Below are 14619 nucleotides of genomic sequence, written 5' to 3'. Positions count from 1 at the left end.
ACTTTTAACGCTTGACATGGGAAAGGAACAGTCAACACTTAAGCACATTAAACGTGATCGAAAATCGAATCCGGAACCCCCGGAGCAGCTTTTCTTACAAGTTAAAAATTATTGTAATTTACATTGATAATGATTCCCCATTATTATGCGCTGAAGCATCCAAAGCCGGGCAAAGCGTATAACAACGATAGGTGACTTTATGATTTAAATGTTGGTCGTAAATATAGAAGTGTTTACGTTAATGCTTCTTGGTGTTTTATTTACTTCCGCCAAATCAAACACGATAAGAAGTGAAGGTCATCAGGTCTCTCTCATCGACGGATCTGTACATAGGTAAGAGTTTGTGTCATCTAAATTTATTTGGAGTGTCTGCATGAGTGGTGAGTTATTCATGGAAGTAGTCATAATAAGATGCGATTTTCAAGATTCGTTTTTAAATTGTACGAAAGTTACTAATCAGCATTTACTCATGTACTTAAGTGTAGTCTAAAGTACAAGCACATTTAACATTGAGATCATCTTTGTCATACTTTGTTTATGCTTCGTTGATAGCCTGTCATAATAAGCCGGGTGTTTGTGTTTTGTTTTGTGAAGGATGTTCCATTACAGTTACAATGTCTGACAAATCTGCTTCTAATTGGTTGGTCATTGCCGCTATAGACTTCGGAACTACTTACAGTGGATATGCATTCTCTTTTCGGGACACACCGAGAGAATTTCACACACCTCAGAAGTGGTATGCAGGAACTTCAAATCTCTTATCACAGAAAACCCCCACCTGTATTTTACTGAATCCGGACGAAACATTTAATTCCTTTGGTTACGAAGCTGAAGACATTTTTACCACATTGGCATCAGAGGAAAAACATCATGAATATTTCTATTTTTATCATTTTAAGATGGAGCTATATTTTGAAAAGGTTAGTAAATCTGCATGTCTATCATATGAGCTCATGATCATGAAATTAAATAATGAAAATGGCAATCTATACTTAAAATAGTGAAATTTGAAAACTTTATATTCAGTAAGGAATTTGGTTTGCACGAATATAATCGAATAGCTGTTATATTGTGTTTCCCGGGGTTCTCGTTTGCTGTTGGCAATTTTGTTTACTCTTTGTGTGTTATATGAGATGTGATCGCTCTTGGGTATCTTCACACCTTATTTATGTATTGTTTTCTGATACCAGAGTATCTTATGAAATAAACCCAGTTGTGGTTGGAAAGTACTTTGATGCATACTGTATACTTTCAGAATTTGAGCATAAAAACAACACTGGGAGACATCAATGGAAGACAGTTAAAGGCCGTTAAGATATTTGCTCTATCTATTAAGTACTTCAAGGACCACTTTATGATGACTCTTAACAATCGCTTGCCTGACGCGACAGACTCGGATGTTAAGTTTGTGCTAACCGTCCCTGCTATTTGGACAGATACTGCGAAACTGTTTATGCGTGAAGCAGCCAAACAGGTAAATAAATGACATCTATTAATTTTCCACTGTTGGCGATATTTGAACACACGCACGTGCGCGCCCACGCACACACTTTAAAAATATACCGTCTATAATATTGATCCAACATATATCCTTGGACAGTCAAATACAAACCTAATAAACAATAATAGTCAACTAAATTGAGCTACTTCTCGTAGTGAGCTTTTTGGGTACATTGTGGTGGTACATTGGTAAGGCTCTCAAACCCGAACGAATGAGAAATTTTCTGTTGCCCGAGTTTCAGGTTTCTTTTTATATTTTTCTCGAATTTCTCTACGTATTCTTTTTCGAATTTGATGAAATATTCAATATAAATTTCATGTGTGCATCGTTAGATATATCAAATATTGATAAACATTGAACGTACATATATGTATAGAGTTTATAGGATGGTGAAATAGTGACATAGTTTGATATTGAGTATTTCATATTCCTAGGAAATATCCATGAAATATACAATATATTTTGAATTTTTTTTTATTGATAATGTTCATACATTCAGAGAAATGTGTACGTAACATTAGTGAGCATGGGGTTTTATGTACGTTTTCACATATACTGATTGTATTTCTGTCTCAACCACAAAATCTGAAACGACGCTGAAAAGGTACGGAAAACATACCCATTCCCTATAACCTGTGTAGATTTCAGACACAAAACAATTTTAGAGAAAGGTTAACAGGACTATGATGTAATGTTTATCAGTTTTTCACTGGTTTTCAAGGAATTTAACTCTTTTATACATATAACTGCCTTTAACGACAAGAACGCTCACATGATTTGAACATATTTGTATTGAGGGTCCTCCATATTACTACTTCATGAAGTATTATGGCTATTCAGTGACAAATAATTCGTTCGTGCAACTTTCCTGTCGACCCTTAATTTTTTGAATTTCAATGTTGATATCAATAGTCAGCTTAGTAATGTAAACATGACGCAACGTTTATCTGGTGTTATAAGTTTCTGTGCTGAGTCTCAAGGTTAGAAGGAGCTGGAATGATGGGGTAAATGAGCTCTTAGGGTCAAGGAAAACTTTCATTTGCATGGTTCAGAGGCGTACACCAATACGAAACTCTGCTTACTGAGAGATGCACTGATAATGCGCATTTAAAAGAAATTCTACGTTGGTGCACTCATGCAGAGGTAATTGATATGTTATATATATGTATAAAAAAAATAATGAGATTTTAATAATTTTTGTGAAACCAACGTTATGATAGTAAACGTCAACGTCACTTATACACTATCTCCCGGATTTATGTCTACATTTGGAATAAACAAATTATCAAGAGTAACAATATAGTAGTGTCATGTTTATTGACTGAATATAAAACATGTACATTCCTCGTTCCCACTATCAATCTCCCAAATTGATTTATCTCTATGTAAGCAAAGTGATTCAAGTAGGCACATGGGTCTATTGTCTGCATCAACATTACAACTTTTATAAAATACAATCACAGGAATTAACTGAAGACGATAACCTTTAAATACCTTAATTTGATTTAGGCAGGGATTGCATCAGATCGACTTGTCCTAGCTCTGGAGCCTGAATGTGCCTCAATATTGTGTAAGGATATTGCACCAGAGAAACTCTTACATGGAAAATGCCTCACATTTAGTGAGAAGGGGACACAATACGTCGTGGCAGATATTGGAGGTACTTTGCAACTTATGTTTGGTATTGTTTCTTATTTTTTCAAAACTTGCTTGTTTATCAGGAAAAAGTATTGATAGATGTTAATGGCGAAGTGTTCTAGATGTTATTTTTCTTCTATGGATGGTGTTCCATACACTATCAAATACCCAAACGTTTATAAGAGTGATAGGATTGTAACGGGATTCATCACGTCTATGTAAACATATCTTTTTCATTCTCATTAATTAATCTAGAAATTGAGGTCATCGCTTGCGATTTTGTCAAATTACATATTAACTAGTAGAGTAAGAAATATGTAGCATATCTTCTTCAGCAAAATTTAGAAATTCATTTCAAAATTAAGGATTATCTCCCTCATCCATAGCTCTTATCCTTGGACGAATTTGGCTCCACTTGTTTGGCACGCTGTTTTTGGCTATATTTAGATCTAAAACTTCATAGTTATTTCGGATTTCAAACATTTCGGTTGAGCATCACTGAAGAGACATTATTTGTCGAAATGCGCATCTGGTGCATCAAAATTGGTACCGTATAAGTTTTACATTATGACCCCTGGGTCGAGGCCTCTGCTGGTGGACTGTTAGTCCCCGGGGGTCTCTACAGCCCAGTAGCTAAGTACTTTGTTACTAGCTTGAAAATACGGATGTATATTTAATTGCTGTTATAAAAGTTAGAAATTCATTTCAAAATTAAGGATTATCTCCCTCATGCATAGCTCTTATCCTTGGACGAATTTGGCTCCACTTGTTTGGCACGCTGTTTTTGGCTATATTTAGATCTAAAACTTCATAGTTATTTCGGATTTCAAACATTTCGGTTGAGCATCACTGAAGAGACATTATTTTACATAACTTACATTAGAGTGAAAGACATGGTAATAATTATTAAATGTTTGAATTCATACGGAATTTCAGTGGTTCTAATGTAGACCTATGATTGTAGGCGGAACAGCAGATTTCAGCGTCCACGAAATTGAAAAAGACCTGACAATTGTAGAACTGCATAAAGCTAGTGGAGAGGCTTATGGAGGTGTCTGCGTTGATAGAAACTATGTTGAAATGATAGAAACAATTTACGGAGTCAATTCGGTGGAAAAATTGAGGAACGAGGATATGGAGGATTATCTAGAATTTCTACGAGATTTTGAAGTCAGGAAAAGGACAGTTACTAAGGATTTGAAAAAGATTTACAACATACGCATTCCACTGTCACTCAATGACTTTGCAAAAGAACATAAAGTGGATTTGCAAAGAACTGAAAACATGCATGTAAGGGGAACGTTTGAAGTACAGCGAGATAGAATCAGAGTAGATGGAATATTTATGCTACAACTTTTTGAGGACTCTCTACATAAAATTGCAAGCCATCTTCAAATGTTATTGAAGGAAAATCGTAATATTTCATGCATAATATTGGTAGGTGGATATTCCGAGTGTATTATTCTACAAGAAAAGGTGAATTTTATGTTTCCTGACAAGAACATTATAATTCCCAACGAGTGTAGTCTTGCTGTAATGAAAGGTGCTGTTCTGTTCGGCCATGATCCGTACACTGTGTCCTCACGTGTGTTGAAGTACACATACGGTACGAATACGGACTTTAGATTTGAGGAAGAAAAACACGACAAGGAGAGAAAATATAAAGATCAATACGGCATAACTCGCTGTCGGGGAACTTTCGATCCGATAATCTCAGCTGGCACAAAAGTGCCTGCTACTGGAAAGAAGTGTACTCTAATCAGTGTACCTTTGGACAGGCATCAATCCTCCATTATTTCGGAAATCTACTTTTCGGAGAACAGGGACGTGCTTTACATCGATGAAGAAAATTGCAGATATTTAGGCAAAATTGAAATCCGATTGCCTTTTGTTGGATTTAAACCTACATTAGTGGAGGAGTTTACTTTCGGTATGACTGAGTTATTGTACACAGCAACTGTCAAGGAAACCGGACAGACAGTTGTTAAACAATTCAATGTATTTGATGTTTGATGATTCACTTAAAGTAGAGTTAATCTTTGTAGTTTAGTTTCAATACTCACACTATGAGTTTAAAGTAGAAATATGTTAATTTTCAATTAATATAAATTGATGTAAATAATAATAGAAGAAAATGTATATGCTGACACCTTTCAGAGACATCAAGCATACATAAATAGAAGTTTATTTCAAAATCAGGAAAGCGAAAATTTTTGTTCCACAGCATAAGAATGCATAAAAAGTAGTTAAATTGAAAAAAATACTCTTAATTTAAAAAAAAAACTGTTACTGTATATATATATATATATATAGATAGATAGATAGATAGATAGATAGATAGATAGATATAGATATAATGGATATCAGGGAAATCCTTTTATAATGGTCATACATTATTTTTGAAAAATTGCCAGTGCTAGTACATGAGTTCTTGTCATTGACATTTTCTATAATGCAAAATTCAAAAGCTAGAAATCGTGGATATTTTGGCGAATGAGGAACCTTCGCCAAATTCAAAGCTCCACAATTTGTATTTTTAAAAATGATACACGTGTTAAATGGAAATGTGCCACAAATTGAAGCGCCAAGAATTCAAACTACTATTTAGAAACCAATATCAAAGGTGGAATTAACTTGAAATAAAAGAAAACACAGTCTTCCATATCTGCTTTGTAGATAGATACCAACTTGACTTTATGTCATACCGAGTTCATTTTCTCCATACATATGTAGATCTATTTCATCACAACTGTATTACCTGCATATGATGTTTATATCTCTCAACTGGTTTGATACGCAAAGGCTTGGTCTGTGTATGATCAGTTTTTAAATCAATGCAGGCTACTGACAAAGAAGTTGATGTTACATAGCTTTCAACAGTCTCGTCTACAGTCAGCATTTTGCTAATTCTATAACCGTTATTACGATTTAGTTTGCCAATACAGCCTGCCATTAGGTCAAAAGTTGTCTGGCGTGTTTGATACGAATCATTAGATCGTTCTTTACACATTGATTATGACTGCGGATTACCCCCGTTTACCTGATCGAGATATAGGGCACACAGTTGGTGTGACCGGTCGACAGGGGATGCTTATTCCTAGGTACCTGATCCCACCTTTAGTATTTCTAAGGATCCGTGTTTGCCCAACTCTTAATTTTATATTCCTTACAAAAATTGTTTGTTATGTTCACGTGTTCATTTTTATGTATTGTGTATTTGAATCCCAAATTTCCCCAAGACAGAGCTTCAAACACTTCTGGAAGAAGTTGAAAAATGTAAAATTGTTCTTTTCTCCAAACTCTCTTCTGTAGCAATGAACAATCCAAAAATCGTGTCTAGAAATTCATTTGTGCTAAAGATAACTCGTAACTTCGTGGTAAACGATGGAGTGATATGTATTACCGACGAATATCGCGGTCTCTTTTCCCGAGGAAGCGGTGATATACAATCGCTATGTTTAGTTATATTGAGTGTAAAACAGCTTTCAGGATGTCTTAACTTTACGCTAACTTTTTTTAGATGTAAAGGAAGGACTATCATAGGACTAAGAAGTCTGAGACATATATTGGTATTGAAATAGTTTCATGAACAAGGTCAGGGTTGTGTTTTTAAAAAGTATCAACAATATTAAAGATGAAGTTCTCCATAATCTTGACCCGTTTTAAAATTAAATCAATATTTGGAAGAAGCAGAAAACAAAAAAGAGTGTATGCCAAAATTTCTGAAATTAGTAACTCCCGGGTTTTGGCTCTTGGTCGGGTCCAAATTAGTCATAGGTGTCAATGTAACATATATTATGTAAATTCGTCCATTGATATGGCTACTTTCGGGGGATTGGTGTATTAAAAACACATTTTGTTTTATGCTGCTGCTGAATATTAGAATTAAGCTTAGCAATGCAAAAAAAAAGGGATTTTTTTCTCTACATTTCATAGCCCTTGAGACTAGTGCTACTTTCAACTCAGGTGACCCATAAGGACTGTAAGTCTCTCGTTTAGATGACGAAGTAAGGTTTTGAAAATAATTTATCTTTTAGAATTCGAAATAGCATTTCTTTCCTGGTTTGATCTATACAAATCAAAGAAAATGTTAACATCTTTAGATATATGTATCACCATCTCCTAACTATATCCCCATTCAAAATGGTATGGAACCTGAATCTAACAACTCCAATAACCCTTCAATCAGAATTATTATTTGTACACGACAACATATTTTAAGCGAAATATTTTTCTCACTTGATGTCTCCCTCGCCCTTCTGCACATCCTTCTTAAATGTGCATTAGAAAATTACTATTTTTAATTGAATAAACCAGCACTATATTGATACCAATATGTAATTTGTTGCCATTGTCAGATACTATCAATTTTTTTATATTTTGGCAGGTTTCCAACATTGAAAAAAAAATACTGTTTGATATGGCACATATATACTTTTTAAAGTTAAAACACTCTTCAAATGATGTGAAATTCTGTAATTGGGCAGCTGAAATTGTCAGAAACAAAGAATCGTGAATTGATTTTCTGAATACAAATGTCTGTTTTAGAATATGACGCTACAGAGGTGATCGAGTTGTACAATCCTCCTGAGTATTCATGTGCTTTGTAAATAAATTAAAACTATTTTCTAATGTTTAAAGAAATTGCAATACTAAAAATGACTAGACGTTATCCATTTATTGTAGAACCATTGTACAAACCATAACTCTTGGAGCGAAGGCGAGAGCATACCAGGTTTTTATTCCATGAAAAGTACAATATGACTAATTTAACGAAAAATATTTTTTAAAAACCTAGATATTTGTAATCTCCGTAGGATGGATCGGAATTTAGAATTACTGATGACTTTAGAAATAAATCCTTAATTAACTTAAGAACCCACCACAAAGATAGAAGCACAAATATGCAATTCTATCTATTGTTAAACTAGAGTAAAAATGTTCATTGCGTATATCGGTATCCGTCTTTGCACCAATCTTGAATATTGAAATTCAATGTAAGGGAGTTTGTCATTTAAACCCTTTCGAAAATACCCCGGCCCTATATATTGTTTGGCTGATATTCTTAAAGGCGGGATGCTTTGCATTTAAATGCATAATAAAGTATTGAGACCTGTCAACCTCAACAAATACCATCGAAACTATAAAGACTGCACTTGAATGTGAATTTACGCGACATTACACAACTAATATGCAACCCTGCAAAGATATTTCGTCGTTAAGGACATTGTGTAAGATACACATTCACAGGCAACCATTTCAGCTTGGCCTCATGAATTCAGCACTGTGAGGGTTTATGTAGGCATAACCAGTTATCTTAATCGATAATATAGGTAAGTCTATTACATTTGCAGTAATTATAATTTTAAACAAAAAAGAAAAAAGAAAAAGAAAAACAATGTTATTCATAGATTCCTCAAGCAAACGGTTCTCATGTCTAAATTCATGTTTTACAGTTGCAATTATGCACATTCTTCCTATGGTAATAAACCATAGCTATATAGAGTTTTATCATGATTGCTTGTTTTACGTCCCGGCGAGGGTTTTTCATTCATATTGAGATTTCACCAGCTGTAGGTGATATACTGTACCACAAAGTTAGATCTATCCCCAGCGCCATAAGACAATGGGGGTTGTTTATCGTGACAACGCTTGCCGCCACACAATATCGCCGTTCATAAGGTCATATCCTAAAAATCAGTGATTGCGTGTGGCAAAGGGGCAATACTTAACTATATTTGACGCGGCAAGAGAAATACACTACTCGTAGCTTTCAAAGACATTTGATGATGACGTAATTTATGCAACGATCGCAAGGATTCAAATATCGTCAAGAACTTCATATCAATGTGAAATTTGTGCATGGAATTTTATTATGTGGAATCCCGTGTGGAAACTTAATAGAGATTATAAAGCGAAAATTTTTGTTCCACAGCATAAGAATGCATAAAAAGTAGTTAAATTGAAAAAAATACTCTTAATTTAAAAAAAAAACTGTTATTGTATATATATATATATATAGATAGATAGATAGATAGATAGATAGATAGATAGATAGATAGATAGATATAGATATAATGGATATCAGGGAAATCCTTTTATAATGGTCATACATTATTTTTGAAAAATTGCCAGTGCTAGTACATGAGTTCTTGTCATTGACATTTTCTATAATGCAAAATTCAAAAGCTAGAAATCGTGGATATTTTGGCGAATGAGGAACCTTCGCCAAATTCAAAGCTCCAAAATTTGTATTTTTAAAAATGATACACGTGTTAAATGGAAATGTGCCACAAATTGAAGCCCCAAGAATTCAAACTACTATTTAGAAACCAATATCAAAGGTGGAATTAACTTGAAATAAAAGAAAACACAGTCTTCCATATCTGCTTTGTAGATAGATACCAACTTGACTTTATGTCATACCGAGTTCATTTTCTCCATACATATGTAGATCTATTTCATCAAAACTGTATTACCTGCATATGATGTTTATATCTCTCAACTGGTTTGATACGCAAAGGCTTGGTCTGTGTATGATCAGTTTTTAAATCAATGCAGGCTACTGACAAAGAAGTTGATGTTACATAGCTTTCAACAGTCTCGTCTACAGTCAGCATTTTGCTAATTCTATAACCGTTATAACGATTTAGTTTGCCAATACAGCCTGCCATTAGGTCAAAAGTTGTCTGGCGTGTTTGATACGAATCATTAGATCGTTCTTTACACATTGATTATGACTGCGGATTACCCCCGTTTACCTGATCGAGATATAGGGCACACAGTTGGTGTGACCGGTCGACAGGGGATGCTTATTCCTAGGTACCTGATCCCACCTTTAGTATTTCTAAGGATCCGTGTTTGCCCAACTCTTAATTTTATATTCCTTACAAAAATTGTTTGTTATGTTCACGTGTTCATTTTTATGTATTGTGTATTTGAATCCCAAATTTCCCTAAGACAGAGCTTCAAACACTTCTGGAAGAAGTTGAAAAATGTAAAATTGTTCTTTTCTCCAAACTCTCTTCTGTAGCAATGAACAATCCAAAAATCGTGTCTAGAAATTCATTTGTGCTAAAGATAACTCGTAACTTCGTGGTAAACGATGGAGTGATATGTATTACCGACGAATATCGCGGTCTCTTTTCCCGAGGAAGCGGTGATATACAATCGCTATGTTTAGTTATATTGAGTGTAAAACAGCTTTCAGGATGTCTTAACTTTACGCTAATTTTTTTTAGATGTAAAGGAAGGACTATCATAGGACTAAGAAGTCTGAGACATATATTGGTATTGAAATAGTTTCATGAACAAGGTCAGGGTTGTGTTTTTAAAAAGTATCAACAATATTAAAGATGAAGTTCTCCATAATCTTGACCCGTTTTAAAATTAAATCAATATTTGGAAGAAGCAGAAAACAAAAAAGAGTGTATGCCAAAATTTCTGAAATTAGTAACTCCCGGGTTTTGGCTCTTGGTCGGGTCCAAATTAGTCATAGGTGTCAATGTAACATATATTATGTAAATTCGTCCATTGATATGGCTACTTTCGGGGGATTGGTGTATTAAAAACACATTTTCTTTTATACTGCTGCTGAATATTAGAATTAAGCTTAGCAATGCAAAAAAAAAGGGATTTTTTTCTCTACATTTCATAGCCCTTGAGACTAGTGCTACTTTCAACTCAGGTGACCCATAAGGACTGTAAGTCTCTCGTTTAGATGACGAAGTAAGGTTTTGAAAATAATTTATCTTTTAGAATTCGAAATAGCATTTCTTTCCTGGTTTGATCTATACAAATCAAAGAAAATGTTAACATCTTTAGATATATGTATCACCATCTCCTAACTATATCCCCATTCAAAATGGTATGGAACCTGAATCTAACAACTCCAATAACCCTTCAATCAGAATTATTATTTGTACACGACAACATATTTTAAGCGAAATATTTTTCTCACTTGATGTCTCCCTCGCCCTTCTGCACATCCTTCTTAAATGTGCATTAGAAAATTACTATTTTTAATTGAATAAACCAGCACTATATTGATACCAATATGTAATTTGTTGCCATTGTCAGATACTATCAATTTTTTTATATTTTGGCAGGTTTCCAACATTGAAAAAAAAATACTGTTTGATATGGCACATATATACTTTTTAAAGTTAAAACACTCTTCAAATGATGTGAAATTCTGTAATTGGGCAGCTGAAATTGTCAGAAACAAAGAATCGTGAATTGATTTTCTGAATACAAATGTCTGTTTTAGAATATGACGCTACAGAGGTGATCGAGTTGTACAATCCTCCTGAGTATTCATGTGCTTTGTAAATAAATTAAAACTATTTTCTAATGTTTAAAGAAATTGCAATACTAAAAATGACTAGACGTTATCCATTTATTGTAGAACCATTGTACAAACCATAACTCTTGGAGCGAAGGCGAGAGCATACCAGGTTTTTATTCCATGAAAAGTACAATATGACTAATTTAACGAAAAATATTTTTTAAAAACCTAGATATTTGTAATCTCCGTAGGATGGATCGGAATTTAGAATTACTGATGACTTTAGAAATAAATCCTTAATTAACTTAAGAACCCACCACAAAGATAGAAGCACAAATATGCAATTCTATCTATTGTTAAACTAGAGTAAAAATGTTCATTGCGTATATCGGTATCCGTCTTTGCACCAATCTTGAATATTGAAATTCAATGTAAGGGAGTTTGTCATTTAAACCCTTTCGAAAATACCCCGGCCCTATATATTGTTTGGCTGATATTCTTAAAGGCGGGATGCTTTGCATTTAAATGCATAATAAAGTATTGAGACCTGTCAACCTCAACAAATACCATCGAAACTATAAAGACTGCACTTGAATGTGAATTTACGCGACATTACACAACTAATATGCAACCCTGCAAAGATATTTCGTCGTTAAGGACATTGTGTAAGATACACATTCACAGGCAACCATTTCAGCTTGGCCTCATGAATTCAGCACTGTGAGGGTTTATGTAGGCATAACCAGTTATCTTAATCGATAATATAGGTAAGTCTATTACATTTGCAGTAATTATAATTTTAAACAAAAAAGAAAAAAGAAAAAGAAAAACAATGTTATTCATAGATTCCTCAAGCAAACGGTTCTCATGTCTAAATTTATGTTTTACAGTTGCAATTATGCACATTCTTCCTATGGTAATAAACCATAGCTATATAGAGTTTTATCATGATTGCTTGTTTTACGTCCCGGCGAGGGTTTTTCATTCATATTGAGATTTCACCAGCTGAAGGTGATATACTGTACAAAGTTAGATCTATCCCCAGCGCCATAAGACAATGGGGGTTGTTTATCGTGACAACGCTTGCCGCCACACAATATCGCCGTTCATAAGGTCATATCCTAAAGATCAATGATTGCGTGTGGCAAAGGGGCAATACTTACCTATATTTGACGCGGCAAGAGAAATACACTACTCGTAGCTTTCAAAGACATTTGATGATGACGTAATTTATGCAACGATCGCAAGGATTCAAATATCGTCAAGAACTTCATATCAATGTGAAATTTGTGCATGGAATTTTATTATGTGGAATCCCGTGTGGAAACTTAATAGAGATTATAAAGTATGAGACAATATATCACCATTTTTGAACATCATAAGAAGACATACAAGTGCCTTCTATATATATATATATATATATATATATATATATATATATATATATATATATCCCTCATGCATAGCTCTTATCCTTAGACGAATTTGACTCCACTTTTTTTGGCATACTGTTTTCCGTATAATAGCTCTAAAACCCTATTCTTATTTCGGATTTTAAACATTTCGGTTGAACATCACTGAAGAGACATTATTTGTCGAAATGCGCATCTGGTACATCAAAATTGGTACCGTATAAGTTTTACATATATAAGCGTTGAAAAGGTCACAGCGCTGTTGGTTAATTAAATCTAAAATTTCCGACGCAACCAGCGTCTTTATCAAGAGACATATAATACATAAACAAACAACACGTAAAAACGTATCAATACTCTACATTGGGTGATACACTGTTGTACTGAGTGAAAGAAATGGTGGTTTCGTTGTAAAGCGTGTTTACTGACGATGGTATGAAGAGTTTGTACCATGATCGGGTCAGGATGAAAATAGAATTATTCTTAGAAATTTACAGAAATCAGATAAATTTAGAGGGAAAACTTCCAAAACAATGTGATTATGGGATAAAATGGTTGGAAGATAATGATATGGAGTGATTAAGTTCAAAGCAATATTTGGTAGTCCGTATCATTGATGATTCGGATATGGTAAATAGTGCTGACAACGAAAAATGAAATGATTGCCAGAAGAACACGATTAAACAACAAACAATATCAATCAAATGACACAGATCTAGCATTAAAACCTAGAATCCAAGAGGTGAATGGGAGTGAAGTCTAAGGAAAAAGATGTGGTATTATATTTCAAGCTAATATATTTTTCAAAGTCAGACAAATTACAGCCGCATTCTAGAAATTCTGATATCGCAACATAAAGAGCTATGCAAATCCGAACTAATGTTAATTTAGAATAATGTTTGACCATAGTTTAGAGGTCTCAAGATCATATATTAATGATATACTAGTCTTCAAGGGCAATTCATGTTTTTTCCTAATTATCAGCCCTCCCCCCCTCCCCCTTATGTAAAAAAAGAATAAAAGCCGCAATGTCTAGACTAGAATATGAGAGAGAGAGAGAGAGAGAGAGAGAGAGAGAGAGAGAGAGAGAGAGAGAGATAAATTCATAATTGTAATGATTTCTTATGATGTTCTAACATAATTAGAAAGTATTGGAGGTCAAATAATAATCGCAATTTTGGGAATCCTCGTTATGGCTAAATTAAGGAACTCAAGGTCAGAGCCTTGAAACGAGGGAAACGAATTGTATTTATGTTAATCATACAAAATAAGTTATCTTGGGTGAATTTTGGCGATTAGGCTGTGGAAATCGATTTTAACGAAGGATTCATCCCGGATTCATGCGCGTGAAATCATTCAAATTATTCATTCCACCTGGACGGAATGATTTCAAACGATGCATCCAGGATTTTTCTGTGCTCTTTCTCTCTGCATCGGTCCATATTGGGTTATGATCATAACAACCACTTGCATGTCTTGCGAAATGTGACCTTCTTTGTTGAAGTGTTCCCCTACGGGTTCGGTCACGCGTTTGGATTTGATGGTTGATCGGTGGTTGTTGGTCCTAAGTCTGGTGTTTGTAGTTTCCCCAACATATTGTTGTCCATATTGTTTACAATTGATGAGGTATATGCAGTTGTTGGTTTTACAGGAGAGTTGACCCAATGTTTTATACGTTTTGCCTGTAGTGAAGCTTTGGAACGTTTCTGAATCATGGCTAAATTTGCAAAGCAAACAGCGCTTGTCAGAGCAAGTTGAAAAGCCTCCATGGCTCCATGGGG

At 34.3% G+C, this 14619-nt stretch overlaps 1 protein-coding gene across 2 annotated transcripts; it reads left to right on the top strand.

The window, feature by feature from the left end:
• The first annotated feature begins 232 nt into the window (after positions 1-232).
• LOC125656958 (heat shock 70 kDa protein 12A-like) lies at positions 233-5801 on the top strand. 2 transcript variants are annotated; one of them, XM_048887579.2, is made up of 5 exons: positions 233-333; positions 595-920; positions 1256-1474; positions 3011-3161; positions 4104-5801. In XM_048887579.2, the coding sequence occupies exons 2-5, from the start codon at positions 615-617 to the stop codon at positions 5150-5152; spliced, it is 1725 nt and encodes a 574-aa protein (XP_048743536.2). In that variant the 5' UTR covers positions 233-333; positions 595-614; the 3' UTR covers positions 5153-5801. The 2 variants fall into 2 exon arrangements, with proteins under 2 accessions (XP_048743536.2, XP_048743534.2); XM_048887577.2 differs by lacking the exon at positions 233-333 and having other exon boundaries at positions 349-920.
• The last annotated feature ends 8818 nt before the right edge of the window (positions 5802-14619 follow it).

The sequence above is a fragment of the Ostrea edulis genome, chromosome 7 (assembly GCF_947568905.1).
Source record: "Ostrea edulis chromosome 7, xbOstEdul1.1, whole genome shotgun sequence".
NCBI lineage: Eukaryota > Metazoa > Mollusca > Bivalvia > Ostreida > Ostreidae > Ostrea > Ostrea edulis.
Note: the sequence above shows the minus strand (reverse complement) of the source record. Positions and strands in the feature narration are given on the sequence as shown.

Coding starts and splice junctions, on each gene's coding strand:
- LOC125656958 (XM_048887579.2), top strand. CDS start 615: ATGTCTGACAAATCTGCTTCTAATTGGTTGGTCATTGCCGCTATAGAC. Junction 921..1,255: donor TGGAGCTATATTTTGAAAAG/GTTAGTAAATCT, acceptor GTATACTTTCAG/AATTTGAGCATAAAAACAAC. Junction 1,475..3,010: donor TGCGTGAAGCAGCCAAACAG/GTAAATAAATGA, acceptor AATTTGATTTAG/GCAGGGATTGCATCAGATCG.